This window comes from Siphateles boraxobius, unplaced genomic scaffold, assembly GCF_051911475.1.
Source record: "Siphateles boraxobius isolate OS27281-9 unplaced genomic scaffold, OSU_SipBor_1 130, whole genome shotgun sequence".
In the NCBI taxonomy this organism is placed as follows: Eukaryota; Metazoa; Chordata; class Actinopteri; order Cypriniformes; family Leuciscidae; genus Siphateles; species Siphateles boraxobius.
In genome coordinates, this window is record NW_027508734.1 from 34,251,124 (window position 1) to 34,277,080 (window position 25,957).

At 36.2% G+C, this 25,957-nt stretch overlaps 3 protein-coding genes across 3 annotated transcripts; 2 read left to right on the forward strand and 1 right to left on the reverse strand.

The window, feature by feature from the left end:
• The first annotated feature begins 1,841 nt into the window (after positions 1-1,841).
• Positions 1,842-5,336, forward strand: LOC143737596 (uncharacterized). The gene is made up of 2 exons (XM_077229283.1): positions 1,842-2,574; positions 3,323-5,336. The coding sequence occupies exons 1-2, from the start codon at positions 2,236-2,238 to the stop codon at positions 4,574-4,576; spliced, it is 1,593 nt and encodes a 530-aa protein (XP_077085398.1). The 5' UTR covers positions 1,842-2,235; the 3' UTR covers positions 4,577-5,336.
• Positions 5,337-11,772, reverse strand: tk2 (thymidine kinase 2). The gene is made up of 10 exons (XM_077229289.1): positions 11,505-11,772; positions 11,203-11,240; positions 11,003-11,077; positions 8,036-8,089; positions 7,065-7,154; positions 6,824-6,897; positions 6,633-6,721; positions 6,424-6,503; positions 6,166-6,246; positions 5,337-6,004 (listed from the first exon to the last, which is right to left on the reverse strand). The coding sequence occupies exons 1-10, from the start codon at positions 11,656-11,658 to the stop codon at positions 5,918-5,920; spliced, it is 822 nt and encodes a 273-aa protein (XP_077085404.1). The 5' UTR covers positions 11,659-11,772; the 3' UTR covers positions 5,337-5,917.
• A 6,983-nt stretch (positions 11,773-18,755) lies between these two features.
• On the forward strand, positions 18,756-24,185 carry LOC143737603 (CKLF-like MARVEL transmembrane domain-containing protein 3). Its single transcript, XM_077229294.1, has 5 exons — positions 18,756-19,387; positions 21,736-21,891; positions 21,990-22,085; positions 22,197-22,311; positions 22,994-24,185. The coding sequence occupies exons 1-5, from the start codon at positions 19,271-19,273 to the stop codon at positions 23,020-23,022; spliced, it is 513 nt and encodes a 170-aa protein (XP_077085409.1). The 5' UTR covers positions 18,756-19,270; the 3' UTR covers positions 23,023-24,185.
• Positions 24,186-25,957: the final 1,772 nt, after the last annotated feature.

The following is a 25,957-nucleotide window of genomic DNA, read 5'->3' on the forward strand; positions in this document are numbered from 1 at the left end:
GTGCTCCTGCCTCTTTAAGGCAGACCGCGCTGGGGAAAGAAAAAAAAAGGAGAGAGGGGAAGTGAGTTGTATGCGAGACGAGTTAGGCAGCTGTTCATGCTGTTGTGCCGATGCTTCTGAGTAAAGAAGAAACGTGAATTATCACCATTGTAACCCGTGTTTTATTTATGTTACCCACGATGAAGAGACTGGAGTAATCGTCGATGCGGCATCAAGAAATAAGGGTTACAGTTATAAAGAATAAAAGATTCTGCATAAAATTTGACTTTTGGGGGTTGAATAATTTTTTCATCAACTTTACATTCTCAGAATCACTCAAATGTGTATTGATAAACTTTCTATAACTGATGCCTTTGTTGAATTGTTTCCATAAAATGTTGTTCTCTTCTCAGCAACAAAATTCTTGCAGGTCAAGGCAGTTCAGTAATTTTGATTGCAACTGTATATTAATTGTTCATATTCCAAATAAATTAATTTATTATGCGAAAATTTGGGGTCGGTAAGATTTTTAAATGTTTTTGAAAGGCTCCATTTATTTGATCAAAATACAGTAAAAACAGTAATACAGTAAAATATATTTACAATTTAAAATAACTGTTATTTACTTATATAATATCGCAATATCTTATATAATATAATATTAATAATATAATCACAATATAATATCAATTATATAAATAATTTATTTATAACTTATCTCTCCCCGTGTGTGCAGTTATAAGCTTCTAGAGATCAGTCATGGAAACAGGAGCTCCAGCATTAATTCCTTGCTCATTGAGTCCCATAACTCATAGGTCTGTATCTCCACATGGAATTTCCCTTATTGCGCTGAGCTTAGAAAAAGTACTGTGGCCATCATCAGATGGTAATTCCATGGTACTTACTATAATTGTATTGAATGTTTACCACATTCCTACACCAATAGTTTTTTTACACAAGATAGGCTACTTAAAAAATTCCTTAACGGTTTCCATTTAAAGCTGGATTTTCCCCATACATTTTTGTATGTATTTATTTTTTTATTATTATTATAGCCTATATAATTATACTATAGACAACAAATAATATCAACATGTTAAACAAGAACCGGAACAACCACCAGAGGAGAGAAGAAGAAAAAAATATAACAAAACGTACAATAATAATACAAGATAATATCTTTCTGAAAGAGAGCACGAATGGACCTATTGCTAGAGTATGGCTAGACAAATCTTGCCATTGTCTGAGTGGGATCAAAAATAGGTAGTATGGTAAACAAAGTCCTATCGAAACCTTTAAACAATGTAATAACACCTGTTGGAATAGCATCGAAAACTATGGCAAATTCTCTAGGGCCTGCGTTACAGGAAAAATTTATTTATTGCCATATGTAGGCTATATACTAGACACCCATGTTCATTAAAAAGATCACGTAGGCTACTAACTTAATATTGTTATCATGCCAGTTTTGAAAAAATAAGTACTTGTTTTTATAAAGAATATTATGATTGTTCCATATGAAATATGAATGTGGGAAAATGTTGTGTTTATAAATAAGAGGCGAGCCAGATTTGTTTGTGGAATGAAGAGAGCAGAAACTGTAGGCCACCCAGCTGCGAGAATATCATTTGGGATAAAGTTTTAAATTGGAGAGGGGCATTTTAAGATGTTTCATCCTATTAATTTTAAAAGTCTGATTTGATTTTCCCCATATCCATAAGTTAGGTTATTTTCCTTTGTGGCATAGGCCTACCCAAAAGTGTTTTTGACTTGAGCGTCTGTATGATTACATCGCCGTCTTCTGGCCACTCGTACACAAAAGTGATGAGAATTACTTATTTTCTGCACTAGATGTCAGTAATGTTTCCCGCATTTGAAGGAAGAATAACAATAATGGTGACATGTAGGTATCATCAACCGTTTTTCTGTCAAAACATAGACAGCTGGTATTGTTGAGATAATTGTTATATTATTTATAATGTTATACGTATTATGTTAAGGCTGAGATGAACATGAGACCGCTATAGGCTACAACGCTGCGATACAGGACCGTTTAGCTTATTGGTCATGGACATAGACATTCATGCCTTTTATTAAAGTATCCTGGACCGTGATTATACTAGAATCAAAAAATATAGGGGTTCTTCCGTATTTGCATCGTTGGTGATACCTGCATATGCATCATCATCACTCCTTATTTGCATACTACTTTCGCTTCCTCATCGGGAGACAACTTGATCACTTTCTGTAACAAACATGACCAACAGCGTCGACGATCAAACGCCGGTTTCGCGGAAAGACGTGTTCGTTAAGTATTTAGAGTACTACGACGAAGTTAGTTGTGAAGGCGATGTGAAAGTGTGTTTGGAGACACAGGTGACAGATGAAGCCAGGCGCGTGCTGCTGTTGCCGGAGGAAGAGCCGCGGAAGAGATTCAACACGCTGCTGGACTTCTACGAGACTCTGTATAAGTACGCACAATACAGAGACTGCCAGAGACACGTCCGCGACTTTAGAAAAGCCGCCGAGTTACTGGAGATGTTCTGTGTCAACCTGTTTTTGTTTCCGTGGAAGAAAGAGATTAAAACATTAAAGGTAAATAAAGGTTTTATAGATAGGTCTGTTCTCTACTCTTCCAGCTGATGGCAATAACAGCCAGCCACAGATGGTTTGCTGTTCTTCTCTGGTCTCATATCACCTTGTCAGTCCGTTTTCTGATTTAGAAGGGTTTGGGGTAGGCTATACTTTTCCTTTGGTTAGGACAGCTGTGAGTTGTTTTCAGTTAAAACAGCTCAAACATGTTAGTCTGGGACAGGCTTAGCCTTGTCTGTGAAACCATGGGAATTATGCCAAATGTTGCCAAATCGAAATAGCCAATATTCTGAGAGTTGATTATGCTAAAAACAGATTAAACCAGTCTCAGGTGGTTGACTGCCAGACCTAGAACAGCCTAACCAAAGAGTACACCTGATTTAAATGGTTTTAGCATAACTTTTATTGCAGAAAATGTATCATTGTATTTTTGTGTCATTATATTATTATATCTTTCTATATATTATTTTTAATTGATAACATATCTCAACAGTCCTCTATTATTTACTTCTATGTAGGCTCTCAAAGACCCTAGGTATAAAAATAAAGAATACATTCAGTGGAATTTCAAACCCCACATTTCTTAGACTGGTGTACACACTGTCAATCTCAAAAGAACATGAATTTAATTCATCACAAAGTCAGGACACAAGGTTGAACTATTTAAGAAGTGAAAAGAGACCTAAACCTTGTCATAAATTCTATAGATTCCTATATCATTAATTGGGACTGTTTTTCCCTGTTCTCTCAGAAATTTACAGGAAACTTTGTCTATTACATCAAGCCAGTATTGCCTTTTGCCAGGAGTATTCTTCAGATTATCGGATACTGTGTGGAAACAGACACAGAGTATAGACTGTCTGATCATTTTGACCCTGAAAAGGCCAAGAGTATGGGATTCAACCTTTTCCTTGCCAGGTTAGAGTGCGAGTATCTTCTCGAACTCATGAACCAGAGATCACATGTAGAATGTCTGGACATCCTCCGAACGAGAGCTTCTCCTTTGACCTTCAGTGCTGGGGAAGAAGTTTCAGAACCCATCAATGACATCTGTAATCTAAATGAGGATATTTTTAAGGATGATGGGCATGTTGAAGGCGGCTCACTGGTAAACCCAGGGGAACAACAGCAACAAGAGTCACTTAAAAGTCATGAACCTCATAATCAGGAACTCAACGAGTCTCAAGACAGTACTATATCTGATGTAGATAGACCATCCAGCTCATTCATGACTGATGATAAGTCTATCTTGGAGATGCGGGAGAACTACCCAGACCTGGCCATCCGACAAAAGCCTATTTTCCAAAAGTCTCAAAGAATGATGCAGCCTCTCAAAGCCCAGGAGAAGGCTGGATGCAGGGGCCACAATGCAGGCCTGTTCCACGAGGTCAGTACTGACATGAGTGGACCCCAGTCTATAGCCATACACAATGAGACCACCCCAGGTCTTAGAAAGCTACACATCCCAAACCCACTTGAAGAAGCCCAGGCCTTAGACGACAGACTATTGGTGCTTCAAGTCGGGACACTGCTGCAAGGACGCAACCGTGAAGGCTCAACAGATGACTGCTTGCTTGAGCTCACTGAGCGAATGGGGAAAATGCACGTGAAGGACCTCAGTGTAGATGAACCCCTTAAATACCCCATAGAGGAGACCGCACAGACCCAGCCATCTAGTGGACACAATGACATCACCACAACCCCACCCACAAAATCCCCAGATGGCATGAGCCTGCCCATCTTGTGCAGCCCGTCCCAGGAGCCTGTCTGCAACATTGCAGGTTGCGGGAGCTGTGCTGGATCTGATGGCGTTCTTGCACAGGACAGCACTATTAAAGAGCCTCCTCAGTCAATCTACATCCCTAGCACACTGAACGAATGTACAACAGTGTTTGGACCACCAACTGACCACAGTCAGACTGCCAATGAGGGTGCAAGCGCACACAAGAGTCCCATATCTCAACAACCAGAAGACGAGCTAGACCAAACATACGTGATGGTTTAGAGACTCAAAGTATTCAAGGTTTTTACCTCACCCATGTCAGAGATTTTAAAGTATGCTAGTGTGGCAGTGCAGTGACTAAAATAATACCTTTGTGCTAGTAATGATGTATGAAGCATTTTTATTGATACAGAGTTTCTTGTTTATAAAGCCATGATTTCAGTTTAGTTTTGGTATCTTACAATTTCTGAAGGTAACAGGAAGAATGTCTGTGTGCCATACCTTTTATTATAGCTTTTTAAAGTGAAGGAAGGTTTCTTGCTGCTATACATTTCTTGAACCCAGCTAACATTTCATGGTTTGTCCATGGGTTCCATGTTGGTTGGCCCTACCTAAATTAACCTATACTGGTGCCAATTCAGATAGGAAAGAATAGGAACCCATAGACATACCCATACCTCAAGCCCATATCACGCCTACATTGGCCCCACCATGAAATGTTGTCTTGGAGCTTGCTTGGGTCAAAATGATTCTTAGAGCTTGATTTATTAGGTACTGTGCCTTACTAAATGTAGAGGAACAGCTAAATGTGCACCTACTTGTCTTAATCGAAGAACACTTGTTCTGCGGGACTGTTTAACCTTGGATTCATGTAGGTTAATATAAATGTAAAAAATATGGTGTTCTGGTGAATCTTATACTGCCTATTATTGAAAGTAATAAGGTCATTATTTGTATTAATCTTACAGTGCTGAGGCTACAATGGAGAATGCCATAAAATTATGTGACTAGATTTGAAATGTAATAAATCAGTATTTTCAAATAATTTTTCATGTAGTTTATTTAAAACAATGTAAAACAATGTCAAATACGTTGGTCTCAGTAACACCTTAAGTAACATACATTTACCATCAGGATCTGTGCTTGTTTAGTGAAGGTATCTGCAAGTGGCAGAATGAACATGAAAATAAAAGAAAGGGATCTTTCATTACACCTGAATATGATGATGTAAATGTAAAATGCAGGACCAAATCACATAGAATTGCTATTCTGAATATAAAATGTCTACTGATGTAACAAAAGAACCAATGTAAATGTTTCCAATTGCAGTAGTTTTAGATAATATGGAATGATTTTATGAAACTAAACAAGTAAATGAGTTTATATTCTGTTAAATGCTTAAACCAAGTTAGGACGACAAATGCAAATACACGAAATAACAATAAATAGTATAGCATTCAAATAAAACATTTATATAAATTAATTTACAAATTCTACTATGATTTACTAAATCAACTTTCATTGCAGGAGGAATGTTTGCACAAAGTGACTGCTTCATCTGTCTCTGAGAGACCTGAAGAAATTTGTAAACTGATAAAACCATCATTCTTTGAGATCCTTTACTCAAGAGCAATGCACCATTAGTATCTTCTCTCTGTTCTCCTCATACTTATGCAGCATCTTCTTAAGATCATGATCTGCTGGGATTACCTGCCCACCAATGTGAAAAAACAAATTACATCAATATATATTGCATGGAACATTATTCATGAGTTCAGCTTGTCAACAGGTGATTATACAGTATGTCACAACAATACATATCATTTGTTGCAGTAAGGCTTTTTAACCAACACATATTGACAGAAACTCACAAGTACTGGAGCAGGAACTTCAAATGACTTCTGATGAATGAGCCAGTCTTCATACAGGTTATGGATGGATTCTAGGTATTCCTAAAGTGTGCAAATCAGTGAAAGTATCTCTTAAAATATATGATAAAATGTCTAATATTTGTAATCTATCCTTCTGATATCATCTATTGCCAGTGTAGAGACTCAACTTTGGTTTTTGTTTCAGATTTGTTTTTTGCATGCACACAATAGTTGAATTATAGCTCAACAACATCTCACCAAGGGAATAACCTTTTCTTCCTCTCTGCACCTCTGCTTTAGTCTCTCATAGCAGGTCTGTGGAGAGGTCTGCAGGTAAACTGAATAAAAACATGTGAACACATGTATTAATAACATTACACAACAACAATAAAAAAAAATCCTTTATCCACATCTAACAAGCAACATCCAGTGCAATACAGAAATATTTAGCCAATAAATAGCCATACCAATAAGGTCCACAGGAATAGCAATGTTCTTTATGATCCACTCAAACCATTCACTTAAAACAGCAAAGTCCACCTCAGGCATCTTTCCACTGTCAACCAAACCAAACAATACGGTTTTATTTAACGTTAACAGCTACACATTTAATAATAAATAGTTGACAAAGTTATTTCAGATTTCTGATCAAATCTACCTTTTAAAAAGATTTTCCACAAAAATGTACCTAGCGCTGTAAATAGATCTTTCCAGCATTCTGATTGGCAGTGACTGTAATGATAGAAAGAAAAACAACAGGTCATGAATGATTAGCATTCCATTTCCTCTATTTACACAGAAGGCGTCGACTCATTTCTGTATTGCAGAACAGAAACGGCTACATGTAAAGCAACTGAACAAAACTGACTGTAGGGATATGAAAGAGGACTTATACATGCCATTGGTTTGACATGGCGATCCAGCATTGTGAGTTGCACATATGTCTGAAGGGTGAGCCCCCATCTGGTTGGGTCCTGGTACATCAATCCCTGTGACAGAATAGAATACATTTATAATGCCAAATTTACACTGCAAAAGTTTAATAGAACAGCTTCTTAAGATGCATTAAGTGTCTTTACACAGACTGTTTTTAATGCTGCTCAAAGGTGGCATAAATGCATTTACACAGGAATTTTATCCATATACCTTTAAACCAGGGTCTGAGGTGGGTCAGAGCAGGCATAATTGTGCCTGGCTTTTATGTGGCAACGGAATTTTAAGCAGAAAGAGAGCAGCCTTAACTCATCGGTGTAAAAATGCTTTAATTAAGTCTAATAATAACAAATGCACACTGCAAAGCTGGCGCAGGGGCACTTCTGAAGTGGCATTTATGTGTTATTACACAGACTGTTTAATGCTGTTCATAGTTGTCATAAATGCACTTACACATCAATTACAACTGATTTGATACTAGGGGCTGAGGTGGGTCAGAGCAGGCATAATTTAGTTTGGGTTTTATACAACATAGTATCTTTACATATAATTTTGAGCAGGCACAGAGCAGCTTTAACTTGTCTGTGTAAAGAGGTCTTAATGCAATAAAGTATAGCCTACAATTGTGTCAAATTTACAGTGCAAAGGGGGCACAGAAGTGTCTCTGAAGTGAAAATTAGGTGTCTTTACACAGACTGTTTAATGCTGCACAGAGGTGGCATAAATGCATTTACACTACTATTTTAACTGCATATTGGTATAGAAGGAGCTTAGGTGGGTTAGAGCTTATAGGGTATAGGGTATAATTTAGTATGGCTTTTATGTTGCATTGTATCTTCTTTACGCAGAATTTTGAGCAGGCTTAACTCAGCTGTGTAAAGACAGGGGGAACTACAAAGCTCATTAAATCCACAATAAAGTGCTACTGGATCCCTACCAATGGATTGCAACCCCGCACATTTCTCCATTTAGACACCGGCTCTGTCATCACCTGAAACACAAGACACGTTTTAGTTGTCTATTAAATAAATGAATAACAAGAATAGAGGGAGAGAGATTACAGGTACTGTGAGAAATGTTATGCAGTTGGGTGAATGACGGATAAGGATTTAAAACGTGAAAAAAATAAAACTTTCTATACTTATTAGTGTTGTGTATGTAATGCAATTACATGTACACATTTCAAGAATGTAATTAACCATTTTTTTGGGTGAATCAGATCTTTTTCCCCATGAAAATGTCATTCCTGGGTAACGTAATGAATTTTTAAATTAATTACATTGCTACCATTGTTGGCATATACAAATGTACTGATATCCATAACTGGAGCTCAACAAACAATTAGTGCTCGGAAAACTACATTTTAATAATAATTAATATCAATTTGGGATTTCATATAGACATGGGCTAATTTTTGGCTGCTGATAACTCAAATTCAGAACCAAATTAAAAAAAAAAAAGCTGGGAAAAGTTTAAAAATGTGTTCCAATAAAATAAATAAGACTTGTTTTATCCTTAACTCAACAAAAAAACTGAATTGTGTAATCTAACACAAAAAAACGGGTTAAATTAATTTCCTGTGTCATTGTAAGCCGGAATGACATACTGTTAGACGGAAGGACATTCTGCAATATTTTTCAGGAATACCATGAAAACCAGCCTCCTGTCATTTTTCTTTCCAACACTCAAACTTGAAACAAAGTAAGAAACACAAACTTTTTTAAAATCGTTAAAAACGTGTCAATCAACATTTTTTTATGTAAATTGATTAATTCACCGAAAACACTTAAATGCAACAGCATTTCACACATTTTGTGATAAAACTTTAACATATTTTATAAATACAGCTATAAATGCTTTATTCTTGATTTAAAAGCATATCTATAATGTTTAATAATTGTATTTTCATACTTTATTATTTATCAATTTATCATTTCTAAATGAAGTATTGCATTATTTGCAAACCAGTTATGTAGGAACTGTCAGTGGTTCATAAGATCACTTAGAAAGTGTATGTAAATGATTAATAAACTATTAAAATGTACATTCATACATATGATTATTTAGACATATAGTAATAGTTAGTGTGTTAGTACATGCTTTATTTACATGTATTTCTACTGTAATTCAGGTTTAATTTAAGTAGTTATAAAGCATTTAGTAGTGGTCAGTTAACTCTTTTGAAGAGCTCATCTAAAGTGAGGACTAGTTATGCTTTGTAAAAATTTACAAAGGAGATTTAAAGACTCAGTTATCTTCTAAACAGAAAAAGGAAACAAACACAACACAGTGATTCAGTTTATTTAACTCTTTAAATCTCCTTTATAAATGATTTACGAGGCATAACTAGTCCTCACTTTAGATGAGCTCACGAAAATAGTTAACTGACCACTACTAAATGCTTTATAACTACTTGAATGAACCCTGAATTACAGTAGAAATACATGTTAATAAAGCATTTACTAACACACTATTATATGTCTAAATAATGTTTTTTATAAGATGTCTTTATAACTACCTGAATTTACTACATTTACTCACACTTTCTAAGTGATATTATGAATCACTTATCAACTCCCAAATAATTGGTTTGTAAATAATTCACTACTTCATTTAGAATTTATAAATTGATCATTAAGAAAGTATGAAAATACAATTATTAAACACATTATAGATATGCTTATAAATCAAGCATAAAGCATTTATAGCTGTATTTGTAAACTGTTTATTAATGTCTATTAATGCTTTATAAATTATGAATTAACTGTTTACTAATGCTTAACTAATGATTAATAACATGCCGTTATTATAAAGGGTTACCAAAATGGGGTATAATTAATAAATATGACTACATCATTCGTGATTACATTATTATTATTAACATTACAAAATTCAATTAAAAGATAATTGAATGTGACTCATTGAATCATATGAAATCAAGATGAATGACAGCAAAAATATGGCAAAAAAACATACAATTATGTAAATAATGTTAATGTTAATAATATAAATAAAATAATTATGCCTAAAAGTTTACAAATGTTAATTAAAAACTAGATTGTTACGCTTATGTCATTCTGGATAACGGATGACATGTCCTGGCTAACAGAGGTTTTTTGTTATTCAAGAATGACATGTTGTTATCCAGGAATGACAAAACAAATATTTTTTCTTTATAATCAGGCACTAACTTAACCACCATGGAAAACTACAACTTAGCTACCATCGCTATAAGCTAATCTTTTAGATCAAATAGATCGTTATTTAATATAAAAACATTATAAATGTTGTATTAGTGTGATCCAAAAGGACACATGATATTGCTGCAAAGTGCACCAGTGACCGAAAAGGTCAAAATATCAACATTTTAAGAGAAGCTTACTCACATTTGCACATGTTCTGGTGCTCCTTCAGGGTCTTCTTTTTGATACAATATTATCTCACTTGCCATACCAAAATGCATTATGGTCCAAAATGGTAATTTATGTCTGTTATCCAGGAATGACATTAGAGAAATCACAATTTGGAGAAAAAAGTCTTTATGTCATAAAAATTTAAATAAACTTAGTATTATCACTATATTTGTAGGTATCGTTGAAAACAATACAATTATGCCCAAGTAGATTGTAAATACTTTTATTTATATTTTTTTACATTTTTGTCGTATTTTTGTATTCAGATTTTAAGCCGGGACAGTTACCCGGAATGACATTTTGGGACTTTTGAGATCAATAGTTCCTTCAAGATTAAATATTTGTATTGAATTCTCACATGAGTAATTAAAGAGGGGGAAGTTGAGTCATTTAATGAAGTGCATTTAAAAATGTATACATTTTTAATGTAATTAATATGCTTTGGACACCAGAATTGACACGCCACGTCATTGACCCATTTACTGTATTACCTCAATGCCACTGGTTTTGCTGAAGTAATCCAAACATGTTGTCTTTCCACTTGCAATATTTCCCTCTAACCAGATCTGAACAAAAGTGGATGCAGATTTCAAAACAAAAACATCTTTAACGATATTATGTTCAATGTGTTCTCAGCCGTATAAGTCACCCTCTTTCAGTGAAGAGGATCTATTCATCAGTACTAACTCACCACTGATTTCCTCTCCTCGCCATTTCTAGCCAGTTTTCCTTCAGAGGAAGACAACATAATTAATCTCTTCTCGGATTCAGCGTTAGATCTCTATGGCATCAGTCAGTCAAAGGTTCGAAGGTGTACGAGGCAAAAAGCTCATGTCAGTACTGTTAATGCAAAGCTGCTTGTGCATAATGTAGCTCGGTTAGTGAAGAATTGAATAAAAAATGAACAGAACTAAACATGTAACAAAAACAGACAAGAATGAGAGTTGTGGTCGCCGTTATATTGCGTAGAACGCAAGTTGGCGCAGGACTTACTGTCACTGAGAGACGTGCTGCTGTTGCGCGAATGTCCGATGAAATGCTTTCCCAGTGCAGGTGTTTGTCGGACAAGTACATTTGTCGACAGAGATTTGTATGAACACAAAGGTAAGACAACACTGGAAAACGTTTTTAACGAGTTAACAATCATCACGCTAGTTTAATCGACGTTTAGTAGTTACACAGACAAATAGTTTAGTAGTTATACAGACAAATAAGCAAGTGTGGTGATGCGCAAAACTTGCAGTGTTACGTGCAACATTAATGAGCAACCAAAACATGTCAAAATAAAAGTCTCTATTTTTAAATTGTCACAAAAGTTGTTATTACAAACTAAGCCATTATTATTATTATTACACTTTAGTTGCCTACAGACATAGTAGTTGACATTTTGAGAGAGCTAGCTTACTTTAAGAAACTTTTTTCCTTATGCCTTGAGTAACAATGGCTAACGTTACACACAAACTTTGTTATGCACACTTGTAATACTGTGGGTGTTCCTTATTACAAACACAATTACATTGTGGGATATTCTCTTGGTTAGTTAACTTTAGGAAGCCTGTTTGTTATCTTGTTCCTTATATTCCGATATTTGCACATTTTGTCCATCGAGATAACTTTCACAAATAAACACAACTTTTATGAATTTTGAAGCCTAAATACAACATCCAGAAATAAAAAGCTAACCTCAGCCGATAAACTGACTACACCACGGTTCGTTTGCAATAGTTTGCGAATGCTAAAATGTTTGTTTCCAGGTTTTGGCCTACAAAAAAACGCCATCCCTGCAGCACCTACTTCAAGTACATTGTAGCATATTGAAAGCGTTAATGAAATGGTGCAGCAAAACCTACACGCAGTGTGTTTGCTTCATATCGTTTGTCTGTCACAATATAATTGAATTGAAATTGTCTGTAAAATAATGTGTGGCTGCTTAAATAAAAGACTGAAACAATAAGTTGACTTCAGTACAATCAGTAGAATCACAATGTTGTCTAACCCTTAAGGTTCCTTTTTTATATAATATAGTTTCCTTAATTTGAGCGGTACAAGACTTTGCAAACTTTCCCTATAAGTTTGCCGCCTAAACACTTACACATGGACTCAATTCAACAATTTTAAAGGTGCATTGTGTAATATTTCTGAGGATCTATTGACAGAAATGCAATATAAGATCCATAACTATGTTTTCAGTGATGTATAAAGACCTTACTTAATGAACCGTTATGGTTTTATTACCTTAGAATGAGACATTTATATCTCCATACCCGCGGGCACCAGGGCCGGATTCAGCCAGCCCCACTAGGGGGTGCAGGTAGAATATCAGGGGGGGCAAGTCATTTAACGGAACATTTAAATTTGATAAATATAGTGATTTGATTTATATTGTGATATATATCGATATGGCCAGAAATGAAAAAATATATTGTGAAATGAAAAAATCCTATATCGCCCCAGCTCTAATCTATCAGCTCAAAGCTATCAGCTATCAGCATTGGATTTGTCTTATAGGTTTTATGTTGGACACAAATAGGACACTGGCTTGTGCCCTGTTGAGGTTGCATTTATCTTTTTTTTTTATCTTTTTTTTTTTTATCTCTCTGTCTGTCTTGTCTGTCCTTTTGTTTTTTATTTCAATCTTTTTTATTTCTTTTTTTTTTTTTTTTTTTTTTCATTTCTTTAGCTCTGTACACCGCATGGCTTATATCAGTCATTATAGCATCAGTCGTCTGCTTTTCTGTGCAAAAGTCCTAACAAATGCGTCCATATCTAGACCTGTTGTTATGGCCTTCTCGTGAGCCAGAATAACTAAATTTCTTTTTCTCTCATGTAGCATAGTGCGGCGGAAGGGGGTAAGAACCCGAGACAAAGTGGAGAAAGAGCTCTCGCATGATGCAGATGATATTCCAATCACAAGTGAGGTCACATACATGCGATGGAGCTGAGGAAAGGCATTCTTATACCCGTGTAGATATGTGCAAATGGTGGAGAGATCTACAAACTCTACGTTCTCATCATCATTAGTCTTTTTGAATTATTTTTCCAACATAATTTTTGCGACAAGAATCTCATTGGAAAGTTTGTCACTGTCACAGTGTGTGTCTGCGTGCTCCGCTCTGCAGTGACTGACTGAGACGTGAAGCTCAGCAGGTTTACCACAAGCCGGAGAAGCGGCCACGCCCTCCCTATGCATCTACCAATCAGTAGCTACTTTGAATGAGGGATAGAGAGCAGAGAGCGCTCACTCTGACCATTTTTCTTGAAATCTTTTTTAAATTTGCGATCTTTGCATGCCATCACGTTTGGGGGGGCAGTCAACGCATTTGGGGGGGCATTGCCCCTCCTTGCCCATGCCTATATCCGGGCCCGGCGGGCACCCCTTTTTATGGAGGTCGACATATTGTGCCTTCATGTTTCTACCATAGCCGACAGCGAACAAACATCGCTACGGAGCGAGTTTCGTCATTACCTTGAAAAATAAGTTTTCAGTGGTGTAAAAGACCTTACTTAATGAACCGTTATATTTGTATTACCTTAGAATGAGCAGTTTCTATCTACATACACCGCAGCTCCCCTTACATTGAAATGCGCCGACATGTTTCTACAGCAGTCCTAAACGGTCAAACGCGTTTTGTTACTATTTTGCTCTTCGTGCAAGGAAGCAAGCTTAGTTCAGCGAATAAAACACTTACACAATGATGAACAAGTAACAATAATATTCGCAATAACATAGTTTTACTGAATAATTAAGTAATTTCATAAATGTAATACATAATTTATTAATTTATCCTTGTAAAGAAACCTCATTGCTGAACTGGCTACTCTCTGCTGTCTCAGACGATGACATATTTCCCTGTCAGCCACCATAACTTTTGTTGGTTGCAGTTTATAACCTCACCACTAGATGCCGCTAAAAATCACACACTGCACCTTTAAAGTGACACCAGGCAAGCCTGAGTGTTTTTTCTCTACGAAGCTCCCCTAGCTCCCCCTGGTGTCTGGTAGTAAATGCTTTCAAACACACTGTTGTAAAAACGAACTGTTGTTCCTCTCCCCTCGTCATGAGCAGCCCAGATGATCAGCTGTCAACCCTGCTGACTGAGCATGAACCGGTGTGTTGCCGAATTCTGACCCCCGCCAAATTATTACCCCCCTAGTATGGTAGGTTTAGGATTAGTTGTGGGGGAGGGGTTAGGATTAGGGGTGGGGTTAGGATTAGGCAATCAGATACTGATTTCAACGAGGGGGGTAATAATTTTGGCAGGGAGTCGAAATTCGGAACAACACCGGCTATTTCAAAACCAGTTATGTCTACCGAGGTAAGTAAAGCAATATTTTCTTTCCAACTGATGGCGATTTATTTTTTTATTGTGTTGTCATGCATACTAGTATTTTTACCGTGAACAAACGATATGAATGAGGCGACATCAGGCCAAGGGAAGGGGTGAGGGGATAATTTGCAAAAAAGCCGGTCACAGAAAATATTTTGAGTCTGGGCTTCGTTGTAGTTGAGAGGATTTGTAGCATATTATCCATCAATACAATACAGAATGCGATCGGTGAGCCATCGGCTTCTACACTATGTAGCGCACGGCAAAAAAGCTATACCTGGGCGCCAAAAAAAAAGCAAAGTAACACCTGGATGCAACGTGCAAGCTAAATTAGACACATAGAAGGGCTAGATCAAGCCATAATTTCCGCTAGCCATTTAGACGCGGGTAGGCCACAGGAACGGCCAAACAACTACAGAAATCAAACGTGTTTTAGTATCTAGCGTACTAGAAAGGCTGTAACAGACAGCGATCATAATAAAAACCATTACAGACAATAGCAAACATCCTGAGGTCACAATTACTTGAAATTTAAATATTAAACAGTTTATTCCAAAGATACTTACAAGTGCAACAGCAAGAAGGCCAGGTCAGCATCCGTATTGCAGGCTTCTGTTTCTCTTCAGTTTTCGCCATTCTGAAAAAGCAGGTTTGATATTTACTCAAGTCTGACTTCTAGCTCGGTCAGTCTCCCGTTTCCTCTTTCGTTGGTCCTCCGACAAAGATTTCCTAGCTTTCTGCTTCTTTTTTACAGGCTCAGCCATAACTCTATCTATCATTGCCCTTTGCTTATAGCTAGCCGGCGCTTGAATGGGGGCGTGTACGTGTGCAGTGCCGTCAAGCAATTCGTTACATCGCGAGACCTGATATCACGCAATACTTCCTGACGGCGAGGCCGGCGGCCGCAGGCCCAAAGTTGCAAGTGAGTTTTTTTACGCTCTCAGGCACCAGGGGGTGTGAAACCACCACCATTCAACCCGAAATAAGTAATATAAACATTCCACTGACTCCGAAGCTGTTCAGTTAAGGTAAAAAAAGTTGCCTGGTGTCCCTTTAAGTGGTTGGGGGAAAAAACCTTTCTTAATTGGCTCTTAGTGGACAAAAGTGGGCACAAATAGGAAATAGATAGGAAATACTATTCAGAGCAATTTGTCTTATTTGTCCAATAAAAATCAATAAACACACCACAATGCAGATCATACATACACATAAATGAAGGGGTGAGCCTATACAACATTCTCAATGTGGCAAACAATCACACTCTCCCATACACACACACACACACTCATCCACAAAAGCATTGCGTTGAATGAGCCTAAAACAGAGCAGTTTTTTATTTTTATTTTGTCAAATAAAAAGTCACTCACAAAAACACAAACAAAGAATTGAATGAGCAAATAACCGAGCCAATTTTTTTTTAAATGTGCCAATCAGCCCCTGTGCAAAACACACACGCACGCACGCATGCACGCAAGCACACACACACACACACACACACTTTTCAAAGTCCTACTGCAAGATTTGTTGATGCTTCCAAACAAAACATGTTTTACATTAATTCTTACCTGTTTGTTACCATTTACTTTTTATTGAGTTATTGTTAGGTTATTGTTTATTCTTACCTGTTTGGTACTTTTTGGAGTTTGACATTTGATGTTTTTTGTTAGAAATAAAGGATTACTCTGTCTCCGACTTTGCCTTTGTCTTATAGCATGGTCATATTTGTCTGTAAGTATATTTTGGCTTCTTTAACTAAACTTAACTAAACATGGACACGGTTAAGAGGTTAAGTTCGTTACAACAATGGTTTATAGATTTCAGCCTATAATGCATACAGCATCTAGTGACTATTGAAATTGCTATTTTTATACCATCACGTCACCAAAGTCCCCAAATATTTAGAAATATTTTATTTATTTTACAAATATTGTACTTTTATAGGTAAATAAAATCACAAAAAATCACAAAAAGGCATACATTTAATTTTTATTTGATCAAAGATAGTGACATGACATGTATTTTATTTTTTTTCAAATTGGGACCACACCTGAGAGAAATTGAAGGACCAGTTAAGGGCTGCTATACGAAATTACTTTACATAATTTTCAATGCATGCAGGAATATTATCACCAGACAAAAAGATCTGAGCAAGTCTAAATGCAGAGAATCCGTTTATACTGATGAAAAACTGTTAAGTGCATTTAAAAGAAAAGATGTGAAATATTTCATTTCCTGATACTAAGAGGAAGCATTCAATCAGGAAGTACTGTATTAAATCTGCCACACTGTGTTTTGAAAACAACTCAACGACTTCAAACATACGGACAAAGATCATATGAATGCCACAATGGAAGTTGATTTGGCCTTTCTGAAGTCCACAAAAGGTCTACTGAAAATAGCAGAAATGGTGAGACATTAGTGAAATTTTAACATACTGCACACTTTTTAAAATACTTTTTGGGAAGGACAAATGCTCAGACAATCACTGACTTGTTTAAATAGTACAAGGCACAGACTTGATACTTTGAATACAACATTGTTAGAAAGGGAAACCATGTAAACCTGCTTAAAAAAAACAAAACAAGGTTCGCACAGATGATTTTAACACAATGTAATACTGTATATTCAAAGGCTGTTGAAAATCATTATTCACAAAATCACATTACTTTCCAATAATGCATTTTACTTACCATCTTACTAAATGTCTTGTTGAAATTCCTCGAACAACTCTTGAGTATTATTGTTTTGGCAGGTGTGTGTTTTTGTGGCTTTTGTGTGTTATGCAGTGGCTTCTAGGCCCCCCTACATTGCAGCAACATGCATAGAGTTTTTCATCACATTTGGATTTCTTCTGCTCTACCTACTGAAACTCAACAAGATGTTCACTTTCTTCTTCTGGCCCCTTATTGTAAGAGCATAAATCTATGCACTTGATTGAATTAATGCGAATATACCTGCAACTGCAGTTGTTAGTGCAAATACAATTTTTGGTAATACACTTTTGCTCCACAGGATGTGTTCAACTCATTCTTTGCAGCTACACTGATGTGTATTCTTAGCCTGGTAGCAGTTTCTACGTACACAGTAAAGGGCACACTGAGCGGAGGGGTGAGAATTCACGCATCCTCACTTCCTGGAACTCTCTCTTTATATTTTCAATGATTATGCAGGCCTTATTAAATCTATGAGATGTTTTCAAACTTATGCCATCCTTGTGAATGACCCAGTTATGACACAACAAGTTTCTTACTACAGAGTCTTTTGGTTGACAGATCGTGGGCTTTGTGGCTGCAGCCTTTTTGTCTTTGGATGGCTGTGTCCTTTTCAAAAAAATCACATTCAACAAGCCAAGAACCACCACAGAGGCCCAAACAGGGGGGAATTAAAGCTCTGCAGGACCAGCTCTCTCATTTTGTGAACAGACCATTTTCACCAAAATAAGATTGTAAAATACTTGTATAGTAATAATGCATTCACTTCTTTCATTAATAATGCATAGGCCTACATGTTAAACCTAAGGGAAAGCTATGCACAAATTATCACCATGATACATTTGTCCATGTAGTAGATCAAATTGAGGATCTTGTTGTTAATGTCTTAAAATATTAACCCCGATTGATTAAATGTCCTTATTCCTCAAGTAAAATTTTACTTTATTTGAAAGATTGTTGTTATCCAGAATTATTATGCAAATTTGGAGCTGATCCCAGCAAGAACAATCTCTTCAAACCATGTTCAATATAAAAACATGGTATATATTAAACATGCATTATATATTTAAGAATGTTGATATGTTCACAAAATAGGTTATTATAGTGGTTGCATTTATGACTCATGACCTCAAAAACATTTTTCATTAAAGACTTCTAAAAACATTCTGAAAACTTTATTATCTGTTATTATTTTCACATTTGTAGGCTATATATAGCGCATTTCACAATAGGCATACATTTGTTTCAAATCAGCTTTACCGAAAATGCATGTCTACATTACAATTTAGAGTTATCAGAAGGTCGAAATAAAGTATGAACAATGTTAGCCAAAGTTAGGAAGTATGAAACAGCTACCTTCCATGTTTTTACTAGCGGGGCTTGAAGTCTGTCAGACTCAGACCCAAACAGAGGATAAGGGTTAACTGTTCAGTCAGAAATGTGCAGTTGTTGCACATAATATCTTTACAGTTGCTACTTGGAGACTCCTGTGATGTGAGAGATGTTTCGCCCACATTCTCTGTTCACTTATTAACGGTCTCCAGATTTCGGGAATGCAGATGCTGCTCTTTTTTGTGTGCTTCGTTTCCGCAGTCATTATTTCCGTTTCCACTCCGTGGAAAGTTATGCCGATTTGCGAAGAGTAGCTGTCTCATAGCGGATAGTGGGACGCATCACTACTGTGAACTTTATAACGAAACAGAAGAGTTTCGTCAGCGTGATGGGGGACATCGAGGCGTCGGATAGTAACCGGTCACGACAGACCGTAATTCATTCTCTTCTCCCGAGTAAAGAATTCATCTCCTCCCGAAAAGGACTACTGCTGCTCGGTGAAGTGGTAAGCTTTTCGACCTTTATTTGTTATCCACCCATCATAGCTAGTGTGTAAGTCCTAATTGCATTGTTTTGTCGAATTCTATTATCTGTTATTGTCTGTTTGTTTGTTTTGACCTGGATGCAGACACTTCACAAGTCCTTTCTGCGACATAAATCTTGGCATTTTCTTCTGATTTTAGTTTCTTTTTCTTATCGATCTGTTTTTCAATGATTATTCTTCAGGCCTAAGCCTAATTGTCTTTTAAATATGTTTGTTCTGAAAAGTTTCTGTTTCTTTGCTGAAGTAAAATGAGAATGAGCACATTAGTTGTTTTCTACAGTAGCCTATGTGACCCTGGACCACAAAACCAGTCATATGAATCATTTTTTTATTATTGATATTTATACATCATCTGAAAGTTGAATAAATAAGCTTTTGATGTATGGTTTGCTCGGATAGGACAATATTTGGCCGAGATAAAACTATTTTAAAATCTGTAATCTGAGGGTGCAAAAAATAAACATTGAGAAAATTGCCTTTAAAGTTGTCCATGTATGTTAGCATTTGTGGTGCATTCACTCATAAAAATAAAAAATATATAGTTACGGTAGGAACATTTTCAAAATGTCTACATGGAACATGTTCTTTACTTAAAAGAAAAATCGTTGACCCTTACAATTTATTGTTGGCTATTGCCACAAATATAACCCGTGCTACTTAACTGGTTTTGTGATCCAGGGTCACATATTGGTCAAACGTTCCTCGTTCATCTGAAGGGGGAGTTTTATCAAGGCTAGAAGAGGTCACCAAACCTCCTTGATATTTTATGCAAAATATTTTGATTTGCTAAACAAATAATTAGGCTAATATTGTGTTATTTACAGTTCAGACAAAAATGTGGCCAGTTGTTAGGTCTATATTTGTCCTTCGCCAATGCCAAGTAGCCAAGTTCCATAAGAGTTGGATAATAAAATAAAATAAATAAAAAAGGTTGTCATGAATTAAAAATTTTATGGAAATTTATTTTTGCAAAGATTCAACATACAGTGTGCACATCCAAAGGGAAAAAGAAAAGCTTAATGAGGGTGCTCAAGGACAAAAAGTTGCAAAAAGAAAGAGAAAAGCTGGCACACCACAGCTCCAAAAATAGAAAAATATTTATTTATGTTCTCACCAAATTCATGTTATCAATCTTATTGTGAACGATTCCATGCATTTTTTAAATATTTTTTTGTCCACGTAGTTTTCAATCAGAATGTCATAACTTGATCTTCTGGTGAAAGCGACAGACTTCTCTCTAGTGACGTCTGCCCGACTTCTCCAGTCATTTAGTCTGCTTAAACCCAAACTCATGTTCATCTGCCTCCATTTTTGAGTGCAATGCCCACATTTTACAATCCAATCAAGAACCAATGGATAGAACAAAGAGAAAACCTAGGAGATAATGGACGGTGCAGGGGAGGAGATGGACCTAAATTATTTTTTAAAATATTTTTATTATGTATTAATCATTACAGACTATAATAAAAAATGGATACTAATACTAACGGTAGATATGGTTCGAATTTATTTTATTATAAATATTTAGCTATATCACAGCTCCTCCTTAGTGCTCTTGTCTTTTTCTCCTTTTCCATCTCCAAATCTATTCTCCTCACAGGTGATCGGACGATAGTGCATGCTCTCCCGCTTTGTTGCAATGTGATGATTTTTGTAAAATAACTTCTGTTTTTGCTTTTCAAACTCTGAGTGGTTTCTGTTTAATATGTAGCAGGCTCATTTATTGATAATAAATAATATATCATTGGGCTTGTTTTGGCCTTGATTTTTGAAGCTGCGGTTGATTATCTGTCTAACATGTCAACTTTCAAAAATGCTCGCTTTAAGCAAATCCTAAGCATATTCTGCTGTTATATATAAGGTATTTATAATGATTATATATAATCAAGATTGCTGACTGGAAATAACAGTTGTTTTATAAAAATATATTTATATTTTGCTACATGAATGAGGTTGATACTTTAATTTATTTTAGTAGGCTATACAATAAATGCCCGTTAACACTAAGGACGATTAACTATATATTTGTAATAATCGTTTTAATTCTTTGAGAATAGGAAAGTCCACACCACAACTATAATAATAATGACACAGAGAAACAATTTAATTGGAATCACTTTCAGAGTGATTTTTTCCAGCTAATGAATGAAAAAAAAAAACATTGAGAGCCAATCAGCCAGTATTTAAAGTGGCAGAAGCAGGTTCTTGTTAAGGCAGATAAGTAGTGCTCTCACCCTGTCACAAATAAACAAAATAATAAAGAACAATATTTAAATAAAAATGCATCATCATGTTTCCTGTCTCCTCAGGTGCTGTCGTTCATCAGCTTTGTGTGCTTTGCTGCTTCAACAGCAGCTGCCTTCGTCACCGCTCCCTTCATTGAGTTCTTGGCGGCCCTCTTCCTGCTATTTGCTTATTCTACAAAGTTCAATGAGAGATTTAAGGGCTTTCACTGGCCCCTCATGGTAAGTTTACTGACCTACAAAATGACTGTGCTGGATCAAATTACACTACCAAAATTCCGTCCTCCTTTCCAAATCTCCATGTCTGTTGTTTCATCAAGGACTTCCTGCGCTGTGTCAGCGCCTCCATCATCTTTTTCATCATCTCTATAATATCTGTGTCCAAATATCCGGATGGAGCCTCAAAGGCTGCTGGGGTAGGCTCACATCAGTTCAGTCAAATTCTCTATGATTTATAGTTGCTACATGTGACTCAGTTGTGTGATGTTTAGATTGATCTCATGTTTCTTTCTCTTTTCACTTCTTAGGTCTTTGGCTTTGTTGCCACAATAATCTTCGCCCTGGACTTTTATTTCATCTTTAATGAACTGGCCAATTTCCTCAAGGGAGGTGACTCCAGTGAGGAACCACCAAACACACGAGGTATTTATACAGAGCTCTTATGTATACTACCTTTCAAACATTTGGGGTCAGTAAGATTCTTTTTAATACTTTTATTCAGCAGGGTGTACATTAAATTGATCAGATGTGACAGTAAATATGTTTATATTGTTACAAAATATTAATACAGTTATTTTAAAATGAAAAAGAAATTAACAATATTACTGTTTTATTATTCTTTTGAATTTTTTGATGATGATAGAATTGGAGCTTTGGTGAGCGTAGGAGACAGCTTTTTTAAAAAGCATTAACAAAAGTCTTACCTAAAGTTCTCTTTTCTATGCTGAAGTCTCATTCACAGGAATGATTGATTGCTTGCACAAAACTTTCCACATCATACTAAAGCATCAAGACAGTTAGTGAGACCAGTTGCAGGAAGTGGAAGAGTGATGTGGTTTCTTATCAAACGTGGTTTCATAACTTTATAAATAATCATCCACAGTGTAGCGTTTACTCTAGTTATGTGACTAGGCAGGCTGAACTCCTTCAGTATCATATATAAAGTAACCCTTGCTACAAGCAATCTGCAGTAGTAATCCTCATGCATTAAACTTACAGTGCAGTTTTTTTTCGCGGGGAATTTCCCATCTATTTTTTCTTTTTCCTGTTGTTATTTAGAGGCTGTCCTCCTTCATTTCTCTTAACATATTCTTCTTCCTCACAGATGATGACTCAGACTCTGACTCTGACTAAAGCTGTGTTTGTGTCCAAAATCCTGGTGTGTGTGACCACTACAGTGCCTGAAAACCAAAACACACTCTTTTTTAGTGTTTGTTCTGAAATTCATTACAAAATTTTGAACTTTTTGTGACTAGAATTGAACAATGTATTTCAAATATTACATCACAGAATAGAAGCTTGATCCCGGTTTCACAGACAAGGCTTAAGCTAGTCCCAGACTTAAATTCATGTTTGAGCTGTTTCAACTGAAAGAAACATTATATTAAAATATGTCAGTGCCATTGTTTTGCCTTAAGATGTACACCAGTAATGTTTTTTTTTCTTTTTTTTTCTAAGGCACGTTTATAAAAGCTACTTAAATATTCTAATTGAACTAAGGCCTGATTCTGGCTTAATCTAAGCCCTGTGAAACCAGGGCTTTAGAGGTTTTTATAGTCTTTGTACAGTACTGTATATACATGCAATCGAAGTCCCTCTCATTTGATTTTCCAAAAACTGTGAATAATTCCAGAGAAATAGTTTCACATCAATCAAGCTTATTGACTGTTTTATGGAAGAAAGGGCAGTATTGTACCATTTATCATGTTTATATACTGCCTCCAACAGCTTCAGTTCGCTTTCAGTTTTTACAATATGTACGAGCCTTTTTCTATTTCTTTATTTGGGAGCTGTGTGTGTTTACTAATTAGAACTATTTTGGGAGAATATTTTTTCAAAATATGTTCTCTTAAGTTGTCTTTTAAAGCAATTATCAATGACGTGGTGATGAAGCCCTGGATTTGAAATAATAATGTTTTGTAGCAATAAAATAAGTTTACATCATACATGAAGTTGGCAGGTGGCTGGCTGGCCACGGTTTCCACACGTCTACACATTGGTGTCTTGTAATATCAATATAATGCCAATGTCTTGCCAAAGCACTGCAAAAAAGCAAGATTTGTCTCATTGTGCTCATCTAGCAATGTACTTTTCTTACAGTGGCACTGCTCAGCTATTGAACCTGTATTATAAACGTGAGTTTCAGCAGTGTATGGGAGTGTCTCCTGGTTTACTATAGTATTTTAAGGCATGTTGCATGAATCCACATTCCACCTTCGGTTGTTTCTGTGAAGAGTGGATATGCTTTAATAACATGCACTGTCAGATTGCCACATCAATAAATATTTTTTGTGCAATTTTTGTAGTATTGTTTGTTTTTTGAGCAAATCATTTTGCCAAATGTGATCTAGAGTTTGTTAGTTGTAAAATGTGGTGTATTTCAGTAGATCTGATTTAAAGTCTCCCTGTTGTCAATAATTCTCCAATAACTCGTTTTTAATCATCAAAATTATATATTTAAAGTTTTTTTTTCTTCATGCCTTAAAATAGCTTGAATGTAAATTTACACCCTTGCTTCATTTAGTATATGCGGATCTAGGATTATGCAAATGAGCCCTGCCTCCACTCACTCACACCAGCTCAAAGATTCACTCGGTCAGCTTTTACTCAAGTTACTGCGGTAAATGCTGCACAATTGTATCACTCTTTACAACGTGGGACACATAACGGTAATTAATATCATTAGCCTTTTTCTTGACTACGTTATCAAACAGCTAATAATGTGTTGCTAATGTTACACAAATCATGTTCCTGTTCGCCATCTCAATCTGCCTTCTGAAAATCAACATCCTTAGAAACGCTTTGAAGATCATAGAACGTCAGTGGAGAAAGGCATATAGTTCATCATAACATAATCATATACATAATTCACCCGCTATATTGCTAAATGTACCCGATTTCTCCTATCAACAGAAAAATATACAGGGATAACACTATATGGGGAGGCTCATGAGACTCTTTTGCTTTGCTTTGCCTACACGTTGACCTGATTGGTTACAAGGTATTTGTGACTAGTTTGTGATGTAAGAAACACCAGTGCAGTGATTTCAAAATGAGTTTGTTAAAGTGGTGGTAAAACACGATTTCACTTTTCTAACTTTAGCTAGTATGTAATGTTGCTGTTTGAGCATAAACAACGTCTGCAAAGTTACAATGCTCAGAGTTCAAAGCAAAGGGAGATATTTTCTTTTAAAGAAATCAATTTCTAAGGACTACAGCAAACGTCCGGTAGGGACTACACGACATTCCTCCAGGGTTGCTGACATCACTAACCCCACTAAACCCCTCCTCTGAGAATACTAAATAAGGGGGGTGAGGCCATTTTTGCCTTGGAGAAGAGTTGTTGTGGTATAGGCTGTTGTTGCCGCAATGCCGTCGGAACGCTGTAATTTTCATCCGGATTGCAGGTTCACTTTGTTCAGCCTTCCTAGGGTCGGGGGAGTTAGGGATCTCAATTGTTAAAATGTATTTTTAACTCGGTCCCTCATAATTATTACCCAAATCTCGCTCTCTGTGCTGCACATTTTACGAAGGAAAGCTTCCACAATCTTCGCAAGTTCAATGCAAGATTCGCACAACGGCTTGTTCTGAAAGATGGAGCAGTTCCAACTTTAGGAACAGAAGCTGTTGTTTACGGGCCACAACCTATATATGATTTATTTTTCGTCGTGCTTTCCTGTAATAGTTCGTATTGTTAATTGTTCGTTGTAGCAAAGAAGTAAACAAATGACAATGCTGTTTGGCTCTGCAAACCAGTTTGCTAATGCTCATTCATACTTAACGTTATCCGACAGACACCTTTTTTTAATCTTAACAGCGAACTTGGAATTAGTGTAAATTATTCTTTGATTAGAGCTTTTATGTATTGTTTATCTACATGATTGTTTATCTACAGGCATGCTAAACATGGTTCTGTGTCTGATTTGGCTACTGTAGTAAAGCCAAAGTTTATTGTTTGTTTTGGGTTAATAGTTCTGGCGACAGATATTTGACTACAATCGTTCTAACAATCGATCTAACAATCTAACGATTCTACAATCGTTCTAAAAATACAAAAGTAACGGTGTCG